Source organism: Ranitomeya variabilis, chromosome 1 (assembly GCF_051348905.1).
Source record: "Ranitomeya variabilis isolate aRanVar5 chromosome 1, aRanVar5.hap1, whole genome shotgun sequence".
Lineage (NCBI taxonomy): Eukaryota > Metazoa > Chordata > Amphibia > Anura > Dendrobatidae > Ranitomeya > Ranitomeya variabilis.
In genome coordinates, this window is record NC_135232.1 from 687,460,354 (window position 1) to 687,483,154 (window position 22,801).

General features: G+C 45.3%; 1 protein-coding gene across 1 annotated transcript in view; it reads right to left on the reverse strand.

Moving 5' to 3' along the window:
- Positions 1–1,281: 1,281 nt before the first annotated feature.
- Positions 1,282–22,801, reverse strand: part of ZBTB25 (zinc finger and BTB domain containing 25) — a 33,095-nt gene continuing 11,575 nt past the window's right edge. The window contains exons 2-3 of the mRNA XM_077266075.1: positions 17,910–18,087; positions 1,282–2,506 (exon numbers count right to left, since the gene is read on the reverse strand). Of these exons, the coding sequence (XP_077122190.1) occupies positions 1,381–2,506; positions 17,910–18,082 (1,299 nt within the window). The 5' untranslated portion in view covers positions 18,083–18,087 and the 3' untranslated portion in view covers positions 1,282–1,380. The remainder of the gene's footprint in view (positions 2,507–17,909; positions 18,088–22,801) is intronic.

Here is a 22,801-nt window from a genome sequence, read left to right on the forward strand (position 1 = left end):
ACTGCTTAAGTAGGAAATACTGTTTGTAAGGAAATGAGGATATTTATAAAAAAAATCTAAACTAAAATAAAACAGTACTGCTTCACACAGTGACAAATCTGACTATGTTGGTCCATCTGGAAAATGTCTATGGGTGAATTAACACGCTATTGAATTACTACAGATCTTCAGAGATTTTGTACTGAAAATCTGCAGCAAATAACTGTACAAGATGTTTGGATGGGGTTTTTAAAAAAATGAATAACATGTAGAAGAAACTTTCTAAAGAATTAATAGCATGCAAGAATAATAGGCAATTCAAGGGTAAAATTGACAAAGTTTTGTCATGAACGCATCACATATTTGCTGTAAAATCCAGAGCAGAAAAAGCCTGCAATATATAAACTTACGTAAAAGGGAAACAAAGTGATAGTCACATTGCTTCTTGCGATTTGTTCAACAACAGAAAGGAGTCCCAACTCGAGTCGTTTTATCTGTGATGTCTTGAAGTGACAACCTTTCTAAAGAAGCAACCCGATGTCTCTAGTTTTGCTTCCTACCATAAACAAGCATAGTGTCAAAAACATATTTAAGGGATTCCCCAACAATTAAATATTAATGTATTTTGCCAAGTCCGAAGAAACATCATTTTTTTTACATGAAGTCAAATTTTGAAGCTATTTCTAAATCCACATAACACCCAAGTGGCTTCCATAAAGGATATCTCTGGATTCTGTTAACAGTGCCTCCATAGTGACAATAAAAAAAAAACTATTAAAAGGGTTATTCCCAAAAAATAAAGGATGCGGGATAACCTATTGATCAGTGTGATCTCGACATCAGGGCTCTGGAGTCCTGAGAAAGGGATTGGTGGAGGTGTGCATGGTCATCCTCTGCTCCCTTCATTGTCTATGGAACTTCTCTTTACGGTAGTCCTATAAATGTCTGGCTCAAAAAAACAGTCTACGATGCCCCGTCTTGGTATGGCCAGACCTCCAGCGATCAGAAAGTTATCCCCTAGGTAACTTGATTTTTGGGGGGCAAAAACACTTTAAGAAAATTAAAAAACCTGTTTGGAAAATTTTTATGTATTAGTATCTGAATTAGTAAAAACAAACATAGGGGATTTATTCTCTTTAAGTGATTCCAATGAAATCAAAATGCTAAGTTTTGCGCAATCTAACAGAGAAAAGTAAAATCTGATTGTGGGACAAGTAATCTAAACCAATATATATATATATATATATATATATATATATATATATATATATATATATATATATATATATATATATATATATATATAATTAGACCATATAGGCAAAAATGGTTCTCTCAAGTAAAATCATTTTGCCCTGGAAATATTCATAGATTTCTTCAAGGAAAACACGCACATATATCTTATTCTACAAGGACAGATTCCACATTTTCCTGTGAATCTGTGGGCTCTTCTTCTTCGAAGAACTCAGGAGGGTCTAGCAGCAGATCCGAATCTTTCTGGCTGATATCAGAAATGGTACTACAGTAGCTGTGCAAGTTCTGCTCGATCTGATTCCCGATTCTCTGGTGCTTGTGTGATGACTTTGTTTTATGCGTGTATACGTGCTCCGCCAATTGGCTCCGTCTGGAAAATCTATGTCCGCACACCGTACAACTGTACTTTCTTTTACGTAAAAATGAGAAGTTTAGCTCTATAGGATCTGTGTCTTTCGTGAGAAAAGATAATTGATTGAGTTGGAGCTGTTCTGTGTGGCCTGTGTTTAGAAGTGGCTCCTCACTTTTATTTAGAAGATAGGCCCCAAGTCGGCAACTATCGGTATTGTCAATGTTTTCCAGTATGGGACGGACCTCTCCTAAATCATCGCTCTCTAGGATTGATGTTGGAACCCCAAATGGGAGTGACTGAGATACGTGAATATGCAAGTGATCTCTCAAAATCAGACGGGACTCAAAGTGCTCACCACAATAATGGCAGGAGTATACTCTGTTGCTGGATGTAATGAGATTTGGTTCAACCTCTTCTGGGGAAGGAAGTGATTGGTGTGGAGACCCTATATCTTCAAGGTCGCCAGTCTCCTGTTTTATCGATCTCACACTTTTTTGGATGTCTTCTATCGATTGTACCGTGGCACCGATCTGGCCCGCAAAATGTGAACTTTGTTTTTCAGAACCTACGCCTTCTAGTCCGATGGCAAGCGACAACTGTAACTGCGGATGGTCTCCTGGTGGGACCGGTCTTGTTGCACTTGGTTGGTTCTTCCTCAGATGAGCACTTTCTTTTGGTGCTTTTTGGGTCGTTGAGATCTGAATTCCATATAAGTTAGATGTCTGTATGGCGTCTGAAGGTAGCACTTTTGTTGGCTCGCTGGTTGGTGCTGTGAATAGATTAGCGTGGAGAAATTTTACTCCTTCCTCCAATCGGTACTGGTCCACACTTTGTTTGGGGCTCTTCCCTGTGTACATGACATGTAAAAGGTAGCTGAATATGTCTGGTTGGATGTCAGTTGGCTGAATCTTAATGCATTCACTGTAAAAGGGAAAAAAACACATTGGAAAAAGGTGAATGGTAATAAAATAATAAACTCACATTAACACCTAACAAATCCTTAGAACCAAAAGGCGACTAGAATGGTGACTTGAAACTGGGGTTTCTAGTCTAGAAAAGCATTGTCCATCAAAAAATATGTATCTATAAGGGCTCAGACTGCTGTATAATGATAAATGACGTAATACTCACTGTCACCGATCCTCTGCACCCACTATTCCATCTCTTAGGCTACTTTCACACTAGCGTCGTGCACTGCACGTCGCTATGCGTCGTTTTGCAGAAAAAACGCATCCTGCAAAAGTGCTTGCAGGATGTGTTTTTTCTCCATAGACTTTTATTAACGACGTAGTGCGACGCATTGCCACACGTCGCAACCGTCATGCGACGGTTGCGTCGGACCGTCGCCACCAAAAAACGTTACATGTAACGTTTTTTGGTGCGTCATCTGCAGCATTTCCGACCGCGCATGCGCGGCCGGAACTCCGCCCCCGCCTCCCCGCACCTCACAATGGGGCAGTGGATGCGTTGAAAAACAGCATCCGCTGCCCCCGTTGTGCGGCGCTTCCACAGCTAGCGTCGGTGCGCCGCAATGTCGCATAGCGACGTGCAGCGCACTACGCTAGTGTCAAAGTAGCCTTACCCTATCGCTCGTAGTCTCTACTTCCGAGTCCTGTCCTGACAAAATTAAAATGGCAGAGATGCCAATCAACGGCTGAGGCAGGTCAGCACTACAGACAGTAAGTGGCTGAGCAGGCATTAAAGGGGTTGTCCACTACTTTCAATTAACCCCCCAATGTATCCCCCCGGGGCCCCTGATGAATTGTGCAAATACCTTTTGTTGCCGTTTTTGCCTGTGAGCGGCGCTGTAGCGGCGGCTGAGTCCGGGTCACGTGACCCCCAGGCTGCAGCCGCCGCTTATTTCCGCCGACGTCACGTCAATTTCCAGGCTCTGGAAATTGACGTGACGTCAGCACAGGTGTGTCCCAGCCGCACAGTCAGAGCAGTCACTCATCAAGAGTGACTGGGCTGTGGGCGGGGCTGGTGGCTGCCTGCGGGGCTGTGCTGGGGGCGGGCGGGGCTAGGCAGTGATGATGAAGGTGCGGGCGCTGAGGTCTGTATGTACGTGCCGGCGCCGGTGCTCTGCGTGCCAGCGCCGGTATGTAGGTACGGCGCCGGGGCTCTGCGCCGGCATGTGGGGGTGGGGGCCGGCGCCGGTGCTCTGCATGCCAGCGCCGGTATGTAGGTACGGCGCCGGGGCTCTGCGCCGGCATGTGGGGGTGGGGGCCGGCGCCGGTGCTCTGCGAGCCAGCGCCGGAATGTGGGTACGGCGCCGGGGCTCTGCGCCGGCATGTGGGGGTGGGGGTGGGGGCCGGGGCTCTGCTGCCGGTATGTGCTGGGTCTGCTGCGGGGGGTGGGGTGGTCTTTGGTGTGTGTGTGTGTGTGTCTCTGTGTGCAGGCATTGTCCGATGGGATTACAAGTCCCATCGTGCTGTGCCTGCTACAGTGACAGTCAGTGACACATTAGCCAATGATGGGACAGTAGTAGTCCCATCATCCGGCTAATGTGTTGAATGTAAAAAAAAACAAAACAAAAAAAAAACACACATATACAGTACATACACACATACAGAACATGCGCCATGCGACGACATGCAGCATGCGACGACATGCGCCACGCGACGGCATGCGCCACGCGACGACATGCGCCACGCGACAACATGCGCCATGCAACGACATGCGCCATGCGACGGCATGCGCCACGCGACGGCATGCGCCACGCGACGGCATGCGCCATGCGACGGCATGCGCCATGCGACGGCATGAGACGACATGCGGCATGCGACGACATGCGGCATGCGACGACATGCGGCATGCGACGACATGTGGCATGCGACGACATGCGCATACAGTACATACATACATACAGACATACAGTACATACATACAGACATACAGTACATACATACAGTACATATAACATAGATTACATACTCACCATCACTTGTCACTTTGATCCCCGAAGCCAGTGTCATATAAAATATTAAAATAATAAACAACCAATATACTCCCTGATCCGCAGAAATCCAATTAAAACGAGTGTCCCACGACGATCTCCCGTGGAGAACAGGAGCATCTGCTGATGCAACCACTCTCCAGGGGCTCCAGGAAGACAATGAGGGGAGGAAGGTATCCTTCCACAATGTATTCCCCACAATGTATTCCTACGCCCCTGTGAGAAAATAGTCCCTAGTCTCACTTTATGGTATGCTGTATGAGAAAGTTCCCACGCAGCTTTTTGCCATAAAGTGAGACCAGTGAACTATAGTAACCTCAGTGATGCACTGCAGGAGCCATTGTCTCCTGTCAGTGTGTCACTGAGGGTCCTATAGAGCAGTGACATCACCCGATGTCACTGTTCTATAGGGGAGATCGTCGTGGGACACTCGTTATTATTTGGACTACGGCGGACAGGTAGTATACGGTTTATTATTTTACGTTTTTTGCAGGGGCTGAAGTATGGTAAGTATGGTGAAATGAAGAATATTAAAATACTTTTTCCTAATGTGTGTGTTTTATTAACCCTTTATTAATATTGGATTAATAATGGATAGGCGTCTTATTGACGCCTCTCCGTTATTAACCCGGCTTAATGTCACCTTACAATAGCAAGGTGACATTAACCCCTTATTACCCCATATCCCACCGCTACACGGGAGTGGGAAGAGAGGGGCTTAGGCTGGTTTCACACTTGCGTTTTTATCTGCATGCGTTTTTTTAAAAACCGCATGTGTGAAAAAACGCATGTAAACGTGGTAAAACACTGCGTTTTTTAGACGCATGCGTTTTTGCATGTAGAAAAAAACGCGGCGTTTTGCCGCGTTTACATGCGTTTTTTCATGCGTTTGCGTTTTTAAAATGCATGCTGAGAAGTGTGTGACAGCTGCCAATCATCAAAATCCACAAGAAAACCCACTATAAATAGAAATAGCTAGGGGTAGGGTTAGGGCCTAACCCTAAACGTGACAGAAATCCGTGGCACTGAAATACGTGGCACTGAAATACGTGGCACTGAAATACGTGGCACTTACATATGTGGCACTTAAATCCGTGGCACTGAAATACATGACACATGGCACTGAAATCCGTGGCACTTAAATCCGTGGCACTGAAATACGTGTCACGTGGCACTTAAATACGTGGCACTTACATACATGGCACTTACATACGTGGCACTTACATACGTGGCACTTGCATACGTGACACTTACATACGTGGCACTTACATACGTGGCACGTGGCACTTACATACGTGGCACTTACATACGTGGCACGTGGCACTTACATACGTGGCACTTACATACGTGGCACTTAAATACGTGGCACGTGGCACTTACATACGTGGCACTTATATACGTGGCACTTACATACGTGGCACTTACATACGTGGCACGTGGCACTTACATACGTGGCACTTACATACGTGGCACTTAAATACGTGGCACGTGGCACTTACATACGTGGCACTTACATACGTGACACTTACATACGTGACACTTACATACGTGGCACTTACGTGGCACGTGGCACTTACATACGTGGCACTTACATACGTTGCACTTATATACGTGGCACTGAAATATCGTGGCACTATGTCATAAAATGTTCATTAAACGGTTAGGGGTGAGGTTAGGGGTAGGGTTAGGGTTTGGATCCCTTTATCACCCTGATGGTGGTGGGTGGTTTTTCAGTGTTTTTTCTGTTTTTTTTCTATAAAAACGCATGCGTTTTTAACGCAAACAAACGCGCGCGTTCAAAAACGCATGCGTTGCCGAAAACGCGTCAAAACGCATGCGAAAAAACGCATGTGTTTTTAATGTTAAGTATAGGAAAAAAACGCATGCGTTTTTTAGCACTAAAACGCAGCGTCCAAAAACGCAAGTGTGAAAGTAGCCTTATAGAAACATCGGCCTTTCTATTATATATCTATGGATATATCTATCTATAGATATATTTATCTATAGATATATCTATAGATACATAGATGTATCTATCCATATATTTGGCTGCTTTCACACATCAGGTTTTTGCCGTGAGGCACAATCCGGCGAGTTTTGAAAAAAACGGATCCATTTTTTTCCGACAGATCCGTCTTTTTCTCATAGAGTTTCATCCGTTTTTTGCCGGATCCGTCAAAAAAGCTGTTTCCGCCGGATGGAAAACACATACAGAAGAACGTTTTTTCTGTCCGGCGAAAAAACGCACAGCGACGGATCCGGCAAAAAAAGTATGAAACTGAGCTGTGAAATGATGAATCCGGCCTTTGAATCCGTTTTTTCATGCATGTTTCCATTCAAATCATGCACATTTTCCGTTTATTTACTTATTTCCAAAAACGGCATTAAAACCGCGCATAAACCGCACCCAAAAAAGCATAAAAACTGCACCAAAAACTGCATCAAAACCTGGTGCAGTTTCGCAGTTTTGGTGCGGTTTTGATACAGTTTTTGGTGCGGTTTTGATGCAGTTCTTGGTGCGGTTTCGGTGCGGCTTTTTCCGCAGCATATGCACAAGTCTGCGGCTCCCATAGACTTACATTGGTTGTGCACTACACTGCGGATTTGATGCAATTCAGTGCAGCAAAAAACGCTGCGGATCTGCAATCAGATCCGCAACGTGTGCACACAGCCTTAGCATTTAGTGAACCTAGCAAAAAAGCCAAGCAAAAAACAAGCGTGGGATTGCACTTTTTTGCCATTTCATTGCACTTTGAATTTTTTTCACATTTTCTGCTACACGACATGCTAAAACCAATGATGGCGTTCAAAAGTAGAACTTGTTCTGCAAAAGATAAGCCCTCACATGGCCATACTGCCGGAAAAATTATGGCTCCGGATAGAAGGGGAGCGATAAACGAAAACAAAAAAGCTCCAGGGGGTGAAGGGGTTTAGAAACATGGATATGGACATATCTATGGAAATAGACATAGATATATCTGTATCTATCTATCTATCTATCTATCTATCTATCTATCTATCTTTCCCTCTATCTATCTATCTTTCCCTCTATCTGTCTGTAATGGAGTGTGGGTTGGACAAATGTAAAAGAGGAGGTTGGACAGAAATGACATCACAAATCTTTTTGAAGCTAGAGGAGGGAGAGGAGGGAGTGGTTGGGGTGTGTTTTGGAGTGGGTGTGCTAGGTTCAGGCTTAGTAGCAGTGCAATGCATCATGGAACTTGTAGTATTAGAGCACAATGACTCAGGAGACAGGAAGTTGTCGATTAACCCCATGAGAGCTGAATCCAGCACTAAAATGTGCTGCTACAGCATGATAAAAGGTAATATTGCTAAAATAAACACAGTAGATGTTTTCAGTGGCACATAATAGCAAGATTTATGAAAAAAAAAAAAAAAGGTTATAGTAGTGGACAACTTCTTTAACCCCTTCACCCCCAAGGGTGGTTTGCACGTTAATGACCGGGCCAATTTTTACAATTCTGACCACTGTCCCTTTATGAGGTTATAACTCTGGAACGCTTCAACGGATCTTGGCGATTCTGACATTGTTTTCTCGTGACATATTGTACTTCATGATAGTGGTAAAATTTCTTTGATATTACCTGCGTTTATTTGCGAAAAAAATGGAAATTTGGCGAAAATTTTGAAAATTTTGCAATTTTCCAACTTTGAATTTTTATGCCCTTAAATCACAGAGATATGTCACACAAAATACTTAATAAGTAACATTTCCCACATGTCTACTTTACATCAGCACAATTTTGGAACAAAAATTTTTTTTTGTTAGGGAGTTATAAGGGTTAAAAGTTGACCAGCAATTTCTCATTTTTACAACACCATTTTTTTTTAGGGACCACATCTCATTTGAAGTCATTTTGAGGGGTCTATATGATAGAAAATACCCAAGTGTGACACCATTCTAAAAACTGCACCCCTCAAGGTGCTCAAAACCACATTCAAGAAGTTTATTAACCCTTCTGGTGCTTCACAGGAATTTTTGGAATGTTTAAATAAAAATGAACATTTAACTTTTTTTCACAAAAAATTTACTTCAGCTCCAATTTGTTTTATTTTACCAAGGGTAACAGGAGAAAATGGACCCCAAAAGTTGTTGTACAATTTGTCCTGAGTACGCCGATACCCCATATGTGGGGGTAAACCACTGTTTGGGCGCATGACAGAGCTCGGAAGCGAAGGAGCGCCATTTGACTTTTCAATGCAAAATTGACTGGAATTGAGATGGGACGCCATGTTGCGTTTGGGGAGCCCCTGATGTGCCTAAACATTGAAACCCCCCACAAGTGACACCATTTTGGAAAGTAGACCCCCTAAGGAACTTATCTAGAGGTGTGGTGAGCACTTTGACCCACCAAGTGCTTCACAGAAGTTTATAATGCAGAACCGTAAAAATAAAAAATCATATTTTTTCACAAAAATTATTTTTCGCCCCCAATTTTTTATTTTCCCAAGGGTAAGAGAAGAAATTGGACCCCAAAAGTTGTTGTACAATTTGTCCTGAGTACGCTGATACCCCATATGTGGGGATAAACCACTGTTTGGGCGCATGACAGAGCTCGGAAGCGAAGGAGCGCCATTTGACTTTTCAATGCAAAATTGACTGGAATTGAGATGGGACGCCATGTTGCGTTTGGGGAGCCCCTGATGTGCCTAAACATTGAAACCCCCCACAAGTGACACCATTTTGGAAAGTAGACCCCCTAAGGAACTTATCTAGAGGTGTGGTGAGCACTTTGACCCACCAAGTGCTTCACAGAAGTTTATAATGCAGAACCGTAAAAATAAAAAATCACATTTTTTCACAAAAATTATTTTTCGCCCCCAATTTTTTATTTTCCCAAGGGTAAGAGAAGAAATTGGACCCCAAAAGTTGTTGTACAATTTGTCCTGAGTACGCTGATACCCCATATGTGGGGATAAACCACTGTTTGGGCGCATGGGAGACCTCGGAAGGGAAGGAGCGACGTTTGACTTTTCAATGCAAAATTGACAGGAATTGAGATGGGACGTCATGTTGCGTTTGGAGAGCCCCTGATGTGCGTAAACATTGAAACCCCCCACAAGTGACACCATTTTGGAAAGTAGACCCCCTAAGGAACTTATCTAGAGGTGTGGTGAGCACTTTGACCCACCAAGTGCTTCACAGAAGTTTATAATGCAAAACCGTAAAAATAAAAAATCATATTTTTTCACAAAAATTATCTTTTCACCCCCAATTTTATATTTTCCCAAGGGTAAGAGAAGAAATTGGACCCCAAAAGTTGTTGTACAATTTGTCCTGAGTACGCTGACACCCCATATGTGGGGGTAAACCACTGTTTGGGCGCATGGGAGAGCTCGGAAGGGAAGTAGCACCGTTTGACTTTTCAATGCAAAATTGACAGGAATTGAGATGGGACGCCATGTTGCGTTTGGAGAGCCACTGATGTGCCTAAACATTGAAACCCCCCACAAGTGACACCATTTTGGAAAGTAGACCCCCTAAGGAACTTATCTAGATGTGTTTTGAGCGCTTTGACCCACCAAGGGCTTCACAGAAGTTAATAATGCAGAGCCTTAAAAATAAAACAAAAATTTTTTCTCACAAAAATTATTTTTCAGCCCCCAGTTTTGTATTTTCCCGAGGGTAACAGGAGAAATTGGACCCCAAAATTTGTTGTCCAATTTGTCCTGAGTGCGCTGATACCCCATATGTGGGGGGGAACCACCGTTTGGACGCATGGAAGGGCTCGGAAGTGAAGGAGCGCCATTTGGAATGCAGACTTAGATGGAATGGTCTGCAGGCGTCACATTGCGTTTGCAGAGCCCCTAATGTACCTAAACAGTAGAAACCCCCCACAAGTGACACCATGTTGGAAAGTAGACCCCCTAAGGAACTTATCTAGATGTGTGGTGAGTGCTTTGACCCACCAAGGGCTTCACAGAAGTTTATAATGCAGAGCCGTAAAAATAAAACAAAAATTTTTTCCCACAAAAATTATTTTTCAGCCCCCAGTTTTGTATTTTCCCGAGGGTAACAGGAGAAATTGGACCCCAAAAGTTGTTGTCCAATTTGTCCTGAGTGCGCTGATACCCCATATGTGGGGGGAACCACCGTTTGGACGCATGGAAGGGCTCGGAAGTGAAGGAGCGCCATTTGGAATGCAGACTTAGATGGAATGGTCTGCAGGCGTCACATTGCGTTTGCAGAGCCCCTAATGTACCTAAACAGTAGAAACCCCCCACAAGTGACACCATGTTGGAAAGTAGACCCCCTAAGGAACTTATCTAGATGTGTGCTGAGTGCTTTGACCCACCAAGGGCTTCACAGAAGTTTATAATGCAGAGCCGTAAAAATAAAACAAAACTTTTTTCCCACAAAAATTATTTTTCAACCCCCAGTTTTGTATTTTCCCGAGGGTAACAGGAGAAATTGGACCCCAAAAGTTGTTGTCCAATTTGTCCTGAGTGCGCTGATACCCCATATGTGGGGGAAACCACCGTTTGGATGCATGGGAGGGCTCGGAAGGGAAGGAGCGCCATTTGGAATGCAGACTTAGATGGAATGGTCTGCAGGCGTCACATTGCGTTTGCAGAGCCCCTAATGTACCTAAACAGTTGAAGCCCCGCACAAGTGACCCCATTTTGGAAACTAGACCCCCCAAGGAACTTATCTAGATGTGTTGTAAGAACTTTGAACCCCCAAGTGTTTCACTACAGTTTATAACGCAGAGCCGTGAAAATAAAAAATCTTTTTTTTTCCCACAAAAATTATTTTTTAGCCCCCAGTTTTGTATTTTCCCAGGGGTAACAGGAGAAATTGGACCCCAAAGGTTGTTGTCCTATTTGTCCTGAGTACGCTGATACCCCATATGTTGGGGTAAACCCCTGTTTGGGCACACGGGAGAGCTCGGAAGGGAAGGAGCACTGTTTTACTTTTTCAACGCAGAATTGGCTGGAATTGAGATCGGACGCCATGTCGCGTTTGGAGAGCCCCTGATGTGCCGAAACAGTGGAAACCCCCCAATTATAACTGAAACCCTAATCCAAACACACCCCTAACCCTAATCCCAACAGTAACCCTAACCACACCTCTAACCCTGACACACCCCTAACCCTAATCCCAACCCTATTCCCAACCGTAAATGTAATCTAAACCCTAACCGTAACTTTAGCCCCAACCCTAACCCTAACTTTAGCCCCAACCCTAACTGTAGCCTTAACCCTAGCCCCAACCCTAGCCCTAACCCTAACCCTAATGGGAAAATGGAAATAAATACATTTTTTTATTTTTCCCTAACTAAGGGGGTGATGAAGGGGGGTTTGATTTACTTTTATAGCGAGTTTTTTAGCGGATTTTTATGATTGGCAGCCGTCACACACTGAAAGACGCTTTTTATTGCAAAAAATATTTTTTGCGTTACCACATTTTGAGAAATTTTCCATATTTTGGTCCACAGAGTCATGTGAGGTCTTGTTTTTTGCGGGACGAGTTGACGTTTTTATTGGTAACTTTTTGGGCACGTCACATTTTTTGATCGCTTTTTATTCCGATTTTTGTGAGGCAGAATGACCAAAAACCAGCTATTCATGAATTTCTTTTGGGAGAGGCGTTTATACTGTTCCACGTTTGGTAAAATTGATAAAGCAGTTTTATTCTTCGGGTCAGTACGATTACAGCGATACCTCATTTATATTATTTTTTAATGTTTTGGCGCTTTTATACGATAAAAACTATTTTATGGAAAAAATAATTATTTTTGCATCGCTTTATTCTCAGGACTATAACTTTTTTATTTTTTTGCTGATCATGCTGTATGGCGGCTCGTTATTTGCGGGACAAGATGACGCTTTCAGCGGTACCATGGTTATTTATATCTGTCTTTTTGATTGCGTGTTATTCCACTTTTTGTTCGGCGGTATGATAATAAAGCGTTGTTTTTTGCCTCGTTTTTTTTTTTTTTTTCTTACGGTGTTTACTGAAGGGGTTAACTAGTGGGCCAGTTTTATAGGTCGGGTCGTTACGGACGCGGCGATACCAAATATGTGTACTTTTATTGGTTTTTTTATTTTATTTAGATAAAGAAATGTATTTATGGGAATAATATATATTTTTTTTTTTCATTATTTTGGAATATTTTTTTTTTTTTTTACACATTTGGAAATTTTTTTTTTTACTTTTTTACTTTGCCCCAGGGGGGGGGGGGGCAATACAGATCGGTGATCTGTCAGTTTGCATAGCACTCTGACAGATCACCGATCTGCGAGAAGTGCAGGCTGCTTCACAGTGCCTGCTCTGAGCAGGCTTCTGTGAAGCCACCTCCCTCCCTGCAGGACCCGGATCCGCGGCCATCTTGGATCCGGGTCTGGAGCAGGCAGGGAGGGAGGTAAGACCCTCGCAGCAACGCGATCACATCGCGTTGCTGCGGGGGGCTCAGGGAAGCCCGCAGGGAGCCCCCTCCCTGCGCGATGCTTCCCTGCACCGCCGGCACATCGCGATCATGTTTGATCGCGGTGTGTCGGGGGTTAATGTGCCGGGAGCGGTCCGTGACCGCTCCTGGCACATAGTGCCGGATGTCAGCTGCGATAGGCAGCTGACACCCGGCCGCGATCGGCCGCGCTCCCCCCGTGAGCGCCGCCGATCGCGCTGGACGTACTATCCCGTCGGCGGTCATACGGGCCCACCCCACCTCGACGGGATAGTACGTCGGATGTCAGGAAGGGGTTAATATCCACTTCCAACGTGTTGCGACAGGACCAAGCAGTACAGAACAGCACATATCAGGAACAATGCTTGAACAAGAGGGGTGAGGTATCGGTGCTGGCAAGTATTGCTTCATTTATTATTTTATACAAATCTGTGCTCCTTTAAAAATATTGAAAACTCCTTTAAGTCATCGTTAACCCTTTCTGCCAGCTGACGGAATAGTACATCAGCTGGCAGATCCCCTGCTTTGAGGTGGGCTCCGGCGGTGAGCCCACTTCAAAGCCGCGACATGTCAGCTGTTTTGTACAGCTGATATGTGCGCGCAATGAGCGCGAGCGGAATCGCGATCCGCCCGCGCCCATTAACTAGTTAAATGCCGCCGTCAAGCGCTGACAGCGGCATTTAACTAGCGCTTCCGGCCGCGCGGCCGGTAGTGCTCGCGCTGCTGACCCCTGTCACATGATCGGGGGTCAGCGGTGCATTGCCATAACAACCAGAGGTCTCCTTGAGACCTCTATGGTTGTTGATGGCCGATTGCTTTGAGCGCCACCCTGTGGTCGGCGTTCAAAGTACACCTGGATTTCTGCTACATAGAGGTGATCTGTACTTCACCTCTATTTAGCAGAGCCGATCGAGTTGTGCATGCTTCTAGCCTCCTATGGAGACTATTGAAGCATGCCAAAATTAAAAAAAAAAGAAGTGTTTAAAAATAGATATAAAAAAAAAATATATAAAAGTTTAAATCACCCCCCTTTCGCCCCAATCAAAATAAAACAATTAAAAAAAATTCAAACATACACATATTTGGTATCGCCGCGTTCAGAATCGCCCGATCTATCAATAAAAACAAAGGATTAACCTGACCACTAAATGGCGTAGCGAGAAAAAAATCAAAACGCCAAAATTACGTTTTTCTGGTCGCCGCGACATTGTATTAAAATGCAATAACGGGCGATCAAAAGAACGTATCTACACCAAAATGATATAATTAAAAACGCCAGCTTGGCACGCAAAAAATAAGCCCTCACCTGACCCCAGATCACGAAAATTGGAGACGCTACGGGTATCGGAAAATCGCGCATTTTTTTTTTTTGCAAACTTTGGAATTTTTTTCCACCACTTAGATAAAAAATAACCTAGACATGTTAGGTGTCTATGAACTCGTAATGACCTGGAGAATCATAATGGCAGGTCAGTTTTAGCATTTGGTGAACCTAGCAAAAAAGCCAAACAAAAAACAAGTGTGAGATTGCACTTTTCTTGCAATTTCATCACACTTGGAATTTTTTTCCCGTTTTCTGTTACATGGCATGGTAAAACCAATGGTATCGTTCAAAAGTACATCTCGTCCCGCAAAAAATAAGCCCTCACATGGCCATATTGACGGAAAAATATAAAAGTTATGGCTCTGGGAAGGAGGGGAGCGAAAAACGAAAATGAAAAAACGGAAGAAGCTCCGGGGGTGAAGGGGTTAATTCCATCTTATATTATGGAATTTCAAGTATCAAAAATTTGATAGTAGTGAAAAATGTGTTATATTTCTTAATCCCTTTACTACCATCAATATGTATTTTTATGGCAACTAATATACGGCTGTAGCATCAGGGCGCCATGTCTTGTATGGATGTCTTGTGTCGCCCTGGACTGGGTGGTGGCCTATCTAATAGCAGCTGAAGTGCCGCTTTATCAGCCAGGATTGTAGGAATGTCAGATTTTGGTCATTTAATCCTTTTGGAATGATGACAGCTAAACAGGTAACTCCCACCTCTGACTGGTTCACCGGTGTATTCTTATGAAGGGAACTCCTGTGCAATTAGCCCTGAAAACCTAGAAAAGACCCTTCGACCGTTTGCTTAATAAGCCTGGTGGTAGGTGATACTAACCCCTCGTACAGATTAAACTAAATACGGACGATATTGACTCACAAACTAATGTGTATGAGGACCTCCCAACTCTCCCCTAACAGATGATGTGGCAGGATGAAGGATCCGGCCTGATGAATTTCTACGGTCGATCCCTTTCTGCTCCATGGAGATAATTCACCAGAGGAGTCTTGCAGCGGCTCTCTTTGTGAACAGAGATGAATTTCTGTGTATGGGGGAGTCGGGAGAGTTGGCTATCTAATGCGTTTCGAGGCCTTAATGGGGCTATCCTGGCCTGGGGCTCAATTCTGCATCACTCTATGTGACTGCAGACTAGTGAATTCTCATGGTGCTCAGTGTGCACGCTGTCACAGTTCTCTGGTGTCGGGAGCAGGCAGGTGCATAATTGCAAGTACACTCCCTGACAGAAGTTATGTCGCTTATCCATGTTAGGCTACTTTAACACTAGCGTCGGGCTCGGCCCGTCGCGGTGTGTCGGGCCGACGTTCCCGACGCTAGCGTTGTCTCCGCCGCACAACGGGGGCAGCGGATGCATTTTTCCAGCGCATCCGCTGCCCCATTGTGAGGTGCGGGGAAGTTCGGGGAGGTGGGGGCGGAGTTCCGGCCGCGCATGCGCGGTCGGAAAAAGCGGAACGTCGTGAGCAAAAAACGTTACATGTAGCGTTTTTTGCTCCCGACGGTCCGCCACTGCACGACGCATCCGTCGCACGACGGGTGCGACGTGTGGCAATCCGTCACAATGCGTCGCTTAATGTTAATCAATGGTGAAAAAACGCATCCTGCAAACACTTTTGCAGGATGCGTTTTTTCGGCAAAACGACGCATTGTGAGACGGAATGCAGTTAACGCTAGTGTGAAAGTAGCCTTATGTAAATAAAAGCTTATAACCTGACGTTAAATTCATCCATTGGTTGTATAGATTATTCTTTTGAAAGCTGAAACCCTGCGAAATGTGGTTTAGGTTAAGAAAATAAATTGGCATCAATGCAGAAATATTGATCAGTTAATGGACACAGAATGGTCAGATTTTGGCAAGACAAATATATGTTGCATAACATTGGTGAATGAAGTTGTGGTGCTATTAGAGTCATATTTAATATTTTGTGTGACTTCCATGAGCCTGAAGGACTGCATCCATGAGGTTCAACAATGATTCATACAATTTATTAATTAAGTCATCAGGAATAGCAAAGAATGCAGTCTTACATGCCTCCCAGAGTTCATCTAGATTCTTTGGTTTTGTCTTCCAAGCTTCCTCTTTCATCCTACGCCAAACATGCTCAATGATGTTCATGTCTGGTGACTGGGCTGGCCAATCCTTGAGCACCTTGATCTTTTTTGCCTGGAGGACCTTTGTTGTAGAGATGGATGTATAAGATGGAGCACCATCCTGCTGCAGAATTTGACCCCTTTTATGATTTGGAATATAAGAGGTAGCTAATACTTCTTAATATTTTAGGCTATTGATATTGCCTTCCACCTTGCAAATGTTTCCCACACCCTCATACTGAATGTAACCCCAGACCATGATCTTTCCACCACCAAATTTAACTGTTTTCTGGGTGTATTTTGGATCCATAAGGGCTCCAGTAGGTCTCCTGCAGTATTTGCGGTGGCTGTGGTGTAATTCTACTGAAGATTCATCAGAGAAATCCACCTTCTGCCACTTTTCCAGAGTCCATCTGTTTAGCAGGCTGTCGGACTTTGGAAATGCCACACGGTTTTTTATTTGCCTTTTGTTTAGTGCTGGCTTCTGAGCACTGATTCAACCATGGAAGCCATTTCGAGACAGAATCCTATAAACTGTTCTAGTTGACACATGGACTTGAGGTGACCAGGACTGTTGGAGCTCTGCTGCAGTGGAAGAGGGGCTTACTTTGGATTTTCTAACCAACAAACGTTTCTCCTGAGCATCTTGCGGCGTCTGCCGGACCTGGGCTTGTCAAACACATCTCCAGTCTCTTCAAATCTTTTTTTAATTCTTTGTACTTGACGCTGAGACACATTACAGGTGCCAGCCACCTCTGCAGTGGATCTAGTCTTCAGCCTCTTGATAATCCAGGCTTTGGTGGCAGGGTGGATTTTTGGCATGTTGTCAGAGCTCAAGTTGCAGTTCAAGTGAAGGTCTGGGGTGCTGGGTTTCTTTTTATAAACACACACTAATTAACCGATCATTTACTGAGCACAGGTGAGGATGTAAACTAGGATTGGGTGCATTATATAACCAGGCGACCAAACTTTTGTCTTGCCAAAATCTGACCATTCTGTGTCCATTAACTGATCAATATTTTTGCATTGATACCAATTTATTTTCTTAACCTAAACCACATTTCCGAGGGTTTCAGCTGTCAAAAGAATAATTTATACAACCAATGGATGAATTTAACGTCAGGTTATAAGCTTTTATTTACATAACATGGATAAGCGACATAACTTCTGTCAGGGAGTGTATGTGATTTGCTTACTTACTTACGGTCAGTGCCAATTAGGCATGCGCACCCTGACATGTCTAGTCTGAATGTGGCTGGAAATATGCAAATCGCATAATTATGGTCACATGACCTACCGCTGCCAACACTGGAGAATCCTGACAGCGTGCACTGTGAGAATTAACAAGTCTGCAGTCACATAGAGTCACGCCAGATTGGAACCCAAAGCCTGGACAACCTCTTAAGTTTTGCACCGCTTTTAAACCTCTTTATGTAATGACTTAAAGAAATGTAGAAGAAAATAAAAACAAAACAAGATCAAACGTGGAACATAAATAAACCTCAGCACCTGCTCTGATGGATAAAGATCATCTTGAAATAGTTGGAAAAGGCGGCAAGAACAGCCCTGTGTGCTTTAAAATACACGTCCCCAATGGCTACTGTGCAGTCACAGAGGAATCCAAACTCTCGCTGCATGTTCAGTTGCTGGAGAAGAACCAGACTGTGGCTAGACTGATCCATCCTTCCTGCAAATAAAAGATATATATTGAGAAAAGTTTATAGGAATGCAAGAAATGATCCAGAGTGACATTTACTTTAGAGGGGTATTTCCATCTTGTGAAAACAAAGACATGTGAACAACCTCACAGAATATATGTACATGTGCTGTACGTGTAAAAAAAACTGACAGCAATCGAATGAGTAAGGGCATGTTCACGCTGTGTCAAAAATGCTCTAAAAAATGCTCAGAAGATTCTTGGGTGTCTTTTGAGTGTTTTGTAAGTATTTTCTAATAAAAAAAATGCAAATGTTATCTATTGCTTAATGAATTTAAAAAAAAGTCAGAAAAATGCTAATAAAGGGAAGAAACATCAAAAAAGAGCTTTAGGAAACAATTTAAAAAAAAAAAAATGCTAACAAAAAACACTGAATTATAAAATGCCAGAAAAAGGAGTGATTCCTGAACAGACTACAGCCTGAAAAATGGTCATTTTGAAAGCCTGAAAAAGATGTAGCGTGAACATACCTAAAATGATATGTGCACATGAAATTTTTTGAGGAGTCTATAGGAGCAGGTTTGCTATAAAAGACGCCTAACAAAACACTCAAAAAGCTGGAAATTATTCATTTATTGTAAAACCACTTATGTTCAGTCTTTTGAGCTTTTTTTCCAGTTTCAGGATCTAAAAAACACCTGGTTTGGAAAAAGTGAGAACATGTTACCTCTATGAAGCAGCTCCTGATGGAAAACGCTCCAAACCAGGCTGCAAAAATCCATCATAGAGAAAACACAAAATTCCTCCAAACACTCCGTAAAGAAGGAGCAGTTCCTGAAGCGTTGTCCATTAGAAAAACCCATAGTTTTTGACTAAACTCTGTTCACATACATCGATGTGTGAATAAGGCCGGGGTCACACTTACCACATGAAAATTGGTCCGAGTCTCCCTGCTGAGAGTCACACAAGTGTTCTCTGTATGGTCATCCGTGTGTAATACGTTTGCAATGCGATTTTCTCGCATCTATGTATCCGTATGACATGCGTATGGCTTTACATTTCTCACTGCTTTCCCCCATTTAATTTTATGGCTTAATGGGCTGAAATTAGAAAAATGGTTGTGTATTTCTCGCAAGCTACACTGATGGTCAGTGTGGTGTCCGATTTTTTTCTCGCACCCATAGACTTGCATTGGCAAGACTCGGCGAAATACGCCTACAATCGCAGCATGCTGCAATTTCACTAGCACGCTAAATATGCACGAGAAAAAAAAAACGCTGATGGGAGCTGCCCCATAGATTAACAGTAGTCCAGTGCTATGTGATGTTTTCTCGCATAGTACTCGTTCGTATTCTACGCTAGTGTGGCCCCAGCCTTGGATCACAGTCAGATGCTTCTCACACAGCCAAACCAGATCTTATACTCATGTCAAAAGGCTTGTTAAAGGGTTCACATTTAGGATTGCTACTTCCAATAAGTGGCACTAGAATTCCGGTCCTCTTCCTCTCTGAAGAGACTATTTGCATATTTCCCAGGGGAGCATTGCAGCTTTAAAAGGAACCTGTCACTCCCAAAATCGAAGGTGAGCTAAGTCCACCAGCATCAGGGGCTTATCTACAGCATTACAGAATGCTGTAGATAAACCCCCGATGTATCCTGAAAGATGAGAAAAAGAGGTTAGATTATACTCACCCAGGGGCGGTCCCGGTTCTGTTCTGGTCCGATGGGTGTCGTGGTCCAGTCAGGGGCCTCCCATCTTCTTACGATGACGTCCTCTTCTTGTCTTCAGGCTGCGGCTCGGGCGTACTTTGTCTGCCCTGTTGAGGGCAGAGCAAAGTACTGCAGTGTGCAGGCGCCGGGCCTCTCTGACCTTTTCCGACGCCTGTGCACTGCAGTACTTTGCTCTGCCCAGTGGCGTAACTACAAAGTTATGGGCCCCGGTGCGAACTTCCAAATGGGGCCCCCCCCCCTACCCCCCCTACCCCCCCCCACCTTCCCCCGCCCCCACAACCCCCCCACCTTCCCCCGCCCCGCTTCCCCTAGATACGCCTCGGACTGTTGCAGGAATCTCCTGCACTGCAACATGGTGTTGGGTGCCAGCACAGCCCGCACAGTGGTATATCCAGCACAGCCCGCACAGTGGTATATCCAGCACAGCCCGCACAGTGGTATATCCAGCACAGCCCGCACAGTGGTATATCCAGCACAGCCCGCACAGTGGTATATCCAGCACAGACCGCACAGTGGTATATCCAGCACAGCCCTCACAGTGGTATATCCAGCACAGCCCGCACAGGGGTATATACAGCACAGCCCGCACAGGGGTATATACAGCACAGCCCGCACAGGGGTATATACAGCACAGCCCGCACAGGGGTATATACAGCACAGCCAGCACAGGGGGTATATAGAGCACAGCCCTCACAGTGGTATATCCAGCACAGACCGCACAGTGGTATATCCAGCACAGACCGCACAGTGGTATATCCAGCACAGACCGCACAGTGGTATATCCAGCACAGACCGCACAGTGGTATATCCAGCACAGCCCGCACAGTGGTATATACAGCACAGCCCGCACAGGGGTATATACAGCACAGCCCGCACAGTGGTATATACAGCACAGCCCGCACAGGGGTATATACAGCACAGCCCGCACAGGGGTATATACAGCACAGCCTGCACAGGGGTATATACAGCACAGCCAGCACAGGGGGTATATACAGCACAGCCCTCACAGTGGTATATCCAGCAGAGCCCGCACAGTGGTATATACAGCAGAGCCCGCACAGTGGTATATACAGCAGAGCCCGCACAGTGGTATATACAGCACAGCCCGCACAGTGGTATATAGAGCACAGCCCGCACAGTGGTATATCCAGCACAGCCCGCACAGTGGTATATACAGCAGAGCCCGCACAGGGGTATATCCAGCACAGACCGCACAGTGGTATATCCAGCACAGCCCGCACAGTGGTATATACAGCACAGCCCGCACAGGGGTATATACAGCACAGCCCGCACAGTGGTATATACAGCAGAGCCCGCACAGTGGTATATACAGCAGAGCCCGCACAGTGGTATATACAGCACAGCCCGCACAGTGGTATATAGAGCACAGCCCGCACAGTGGTATATCCAGCACAGCCCGCACAGTGGTATATACAGCACAGCCCGCACAGTGGTATATACAGCACAGCCCGCACAGTGGTATATACAGCACAGCCCGCACAGTGGTATATACAGCAGAGCCCGCACAGGGATATATAGAGCACAGCCCGCACAGTGGTATATCCAGCAGAGCCCGCACAGTGGTATATACAGCACAGCCCGCACAGTGGTATATACAGCAGAGCCCGCACAGTGGTATATACAGCACAGCCCGCACAGTGGTATATACAGCAGAGCCCGCACAGTGGTATATACAGCAGAGCCCGCACAGTGGTATATACAGCAGAGCCCGCACAGGGATATATACAGCAGAGCCCGCACAGGGATATATACAGCACAGCCCCCACAGGGGTATATACAGCAGAGCCCGCACAGGGATATATAGAGCAAAGCCCCCACAGGGGTATATACAGCAGAGCCCGCACAGGGATATATAGAGCAAAGCCCACATCTCATCTCATCCCCCCCCCCCCCCCGATAATGGCCCCACAGTCCGGTTAAAAAGAAAAAAAAAAAAAACTCTCCTCACCTTTCCTTTTGCCCGCGCTGCTCCTGGTGGCTGCAGTCTGCCCAGGACACTGCAGGTGCGCGATGATATGACGTCATCGCGCACCTGCAGTGTACTGTCAGAGGCAGAGCGGGGAATGATGGGAGAGGGAGCGTCAGGTGACGCTCTCTCCTCCCATCATTGCATTGAACTATCCCGGTGTCATAGACGCCGGTATAGTTAAATGCGGCGGCGGCGGCACTGGGGGGGGTTCCGGGGGAGGAACAGTGCAGCGGCCCACTACTGGCATCGGCTCTTCTGGCATTTGCCAGAAGTGCCCGATGGCCAGCCTGGCCCTGCTCAGACCTGCCGGCCCGGGGCCCCTGACCTGCGGGGCCCGGTCGCAATGGCGACCGCTGCGACCGCGGTAGTTACGCCCCTGGCTCTGCCCTCAACAGGCCAGACAAAGTACGCCTGCACCGGAGTTGCAGCGTGAAGAGAAGAAGAGGACGTCATCGTAAGAAGACGGGAGGCCCCGGACCGGACCGCGACGCCCATCGGACCAGAAAAGGAGATTTTTGTTTACTTACCGTAAAATCTTTTTCTCCGAGCCAATCATTGGGGGACACAGACCGTGGGTGTTATGCTGCTTGCCACTAGGAGGACACTAAGTGATACAAAGAAAGTTAGCTCCTCCCCTGCAGTATACACCCTCCTGCTGGCCCTCAGCTAACCAGTTCGGTGCAAAAAGCAGTAGGAGATCAGTAACAACATATTAGCTTACAGCATGTCATATCATATATGAGAGTATAGCATATCGGATTGTAAAAACAAGCATAAGCCAATACTAGGGTGGGAGCTGTGTCCCCCAATGATTGGCTCGGAGAAAAAGATTTTACGGTAAGTAAACAAAAATCTCCTTTTCTCCTACGCCTCATTGGGGGACACAGACCGTGGGACGTACCAAAGCAGTCCCTGGGTGGGGACAACATCAGATCAGGCTCTGTGTAACCGCTACTTACAAGTGCGCCACCGCGGCCTGCAGAGTCCGCCTGCCCAGAGTCACATCTGTGGAAGTCTGGGAAT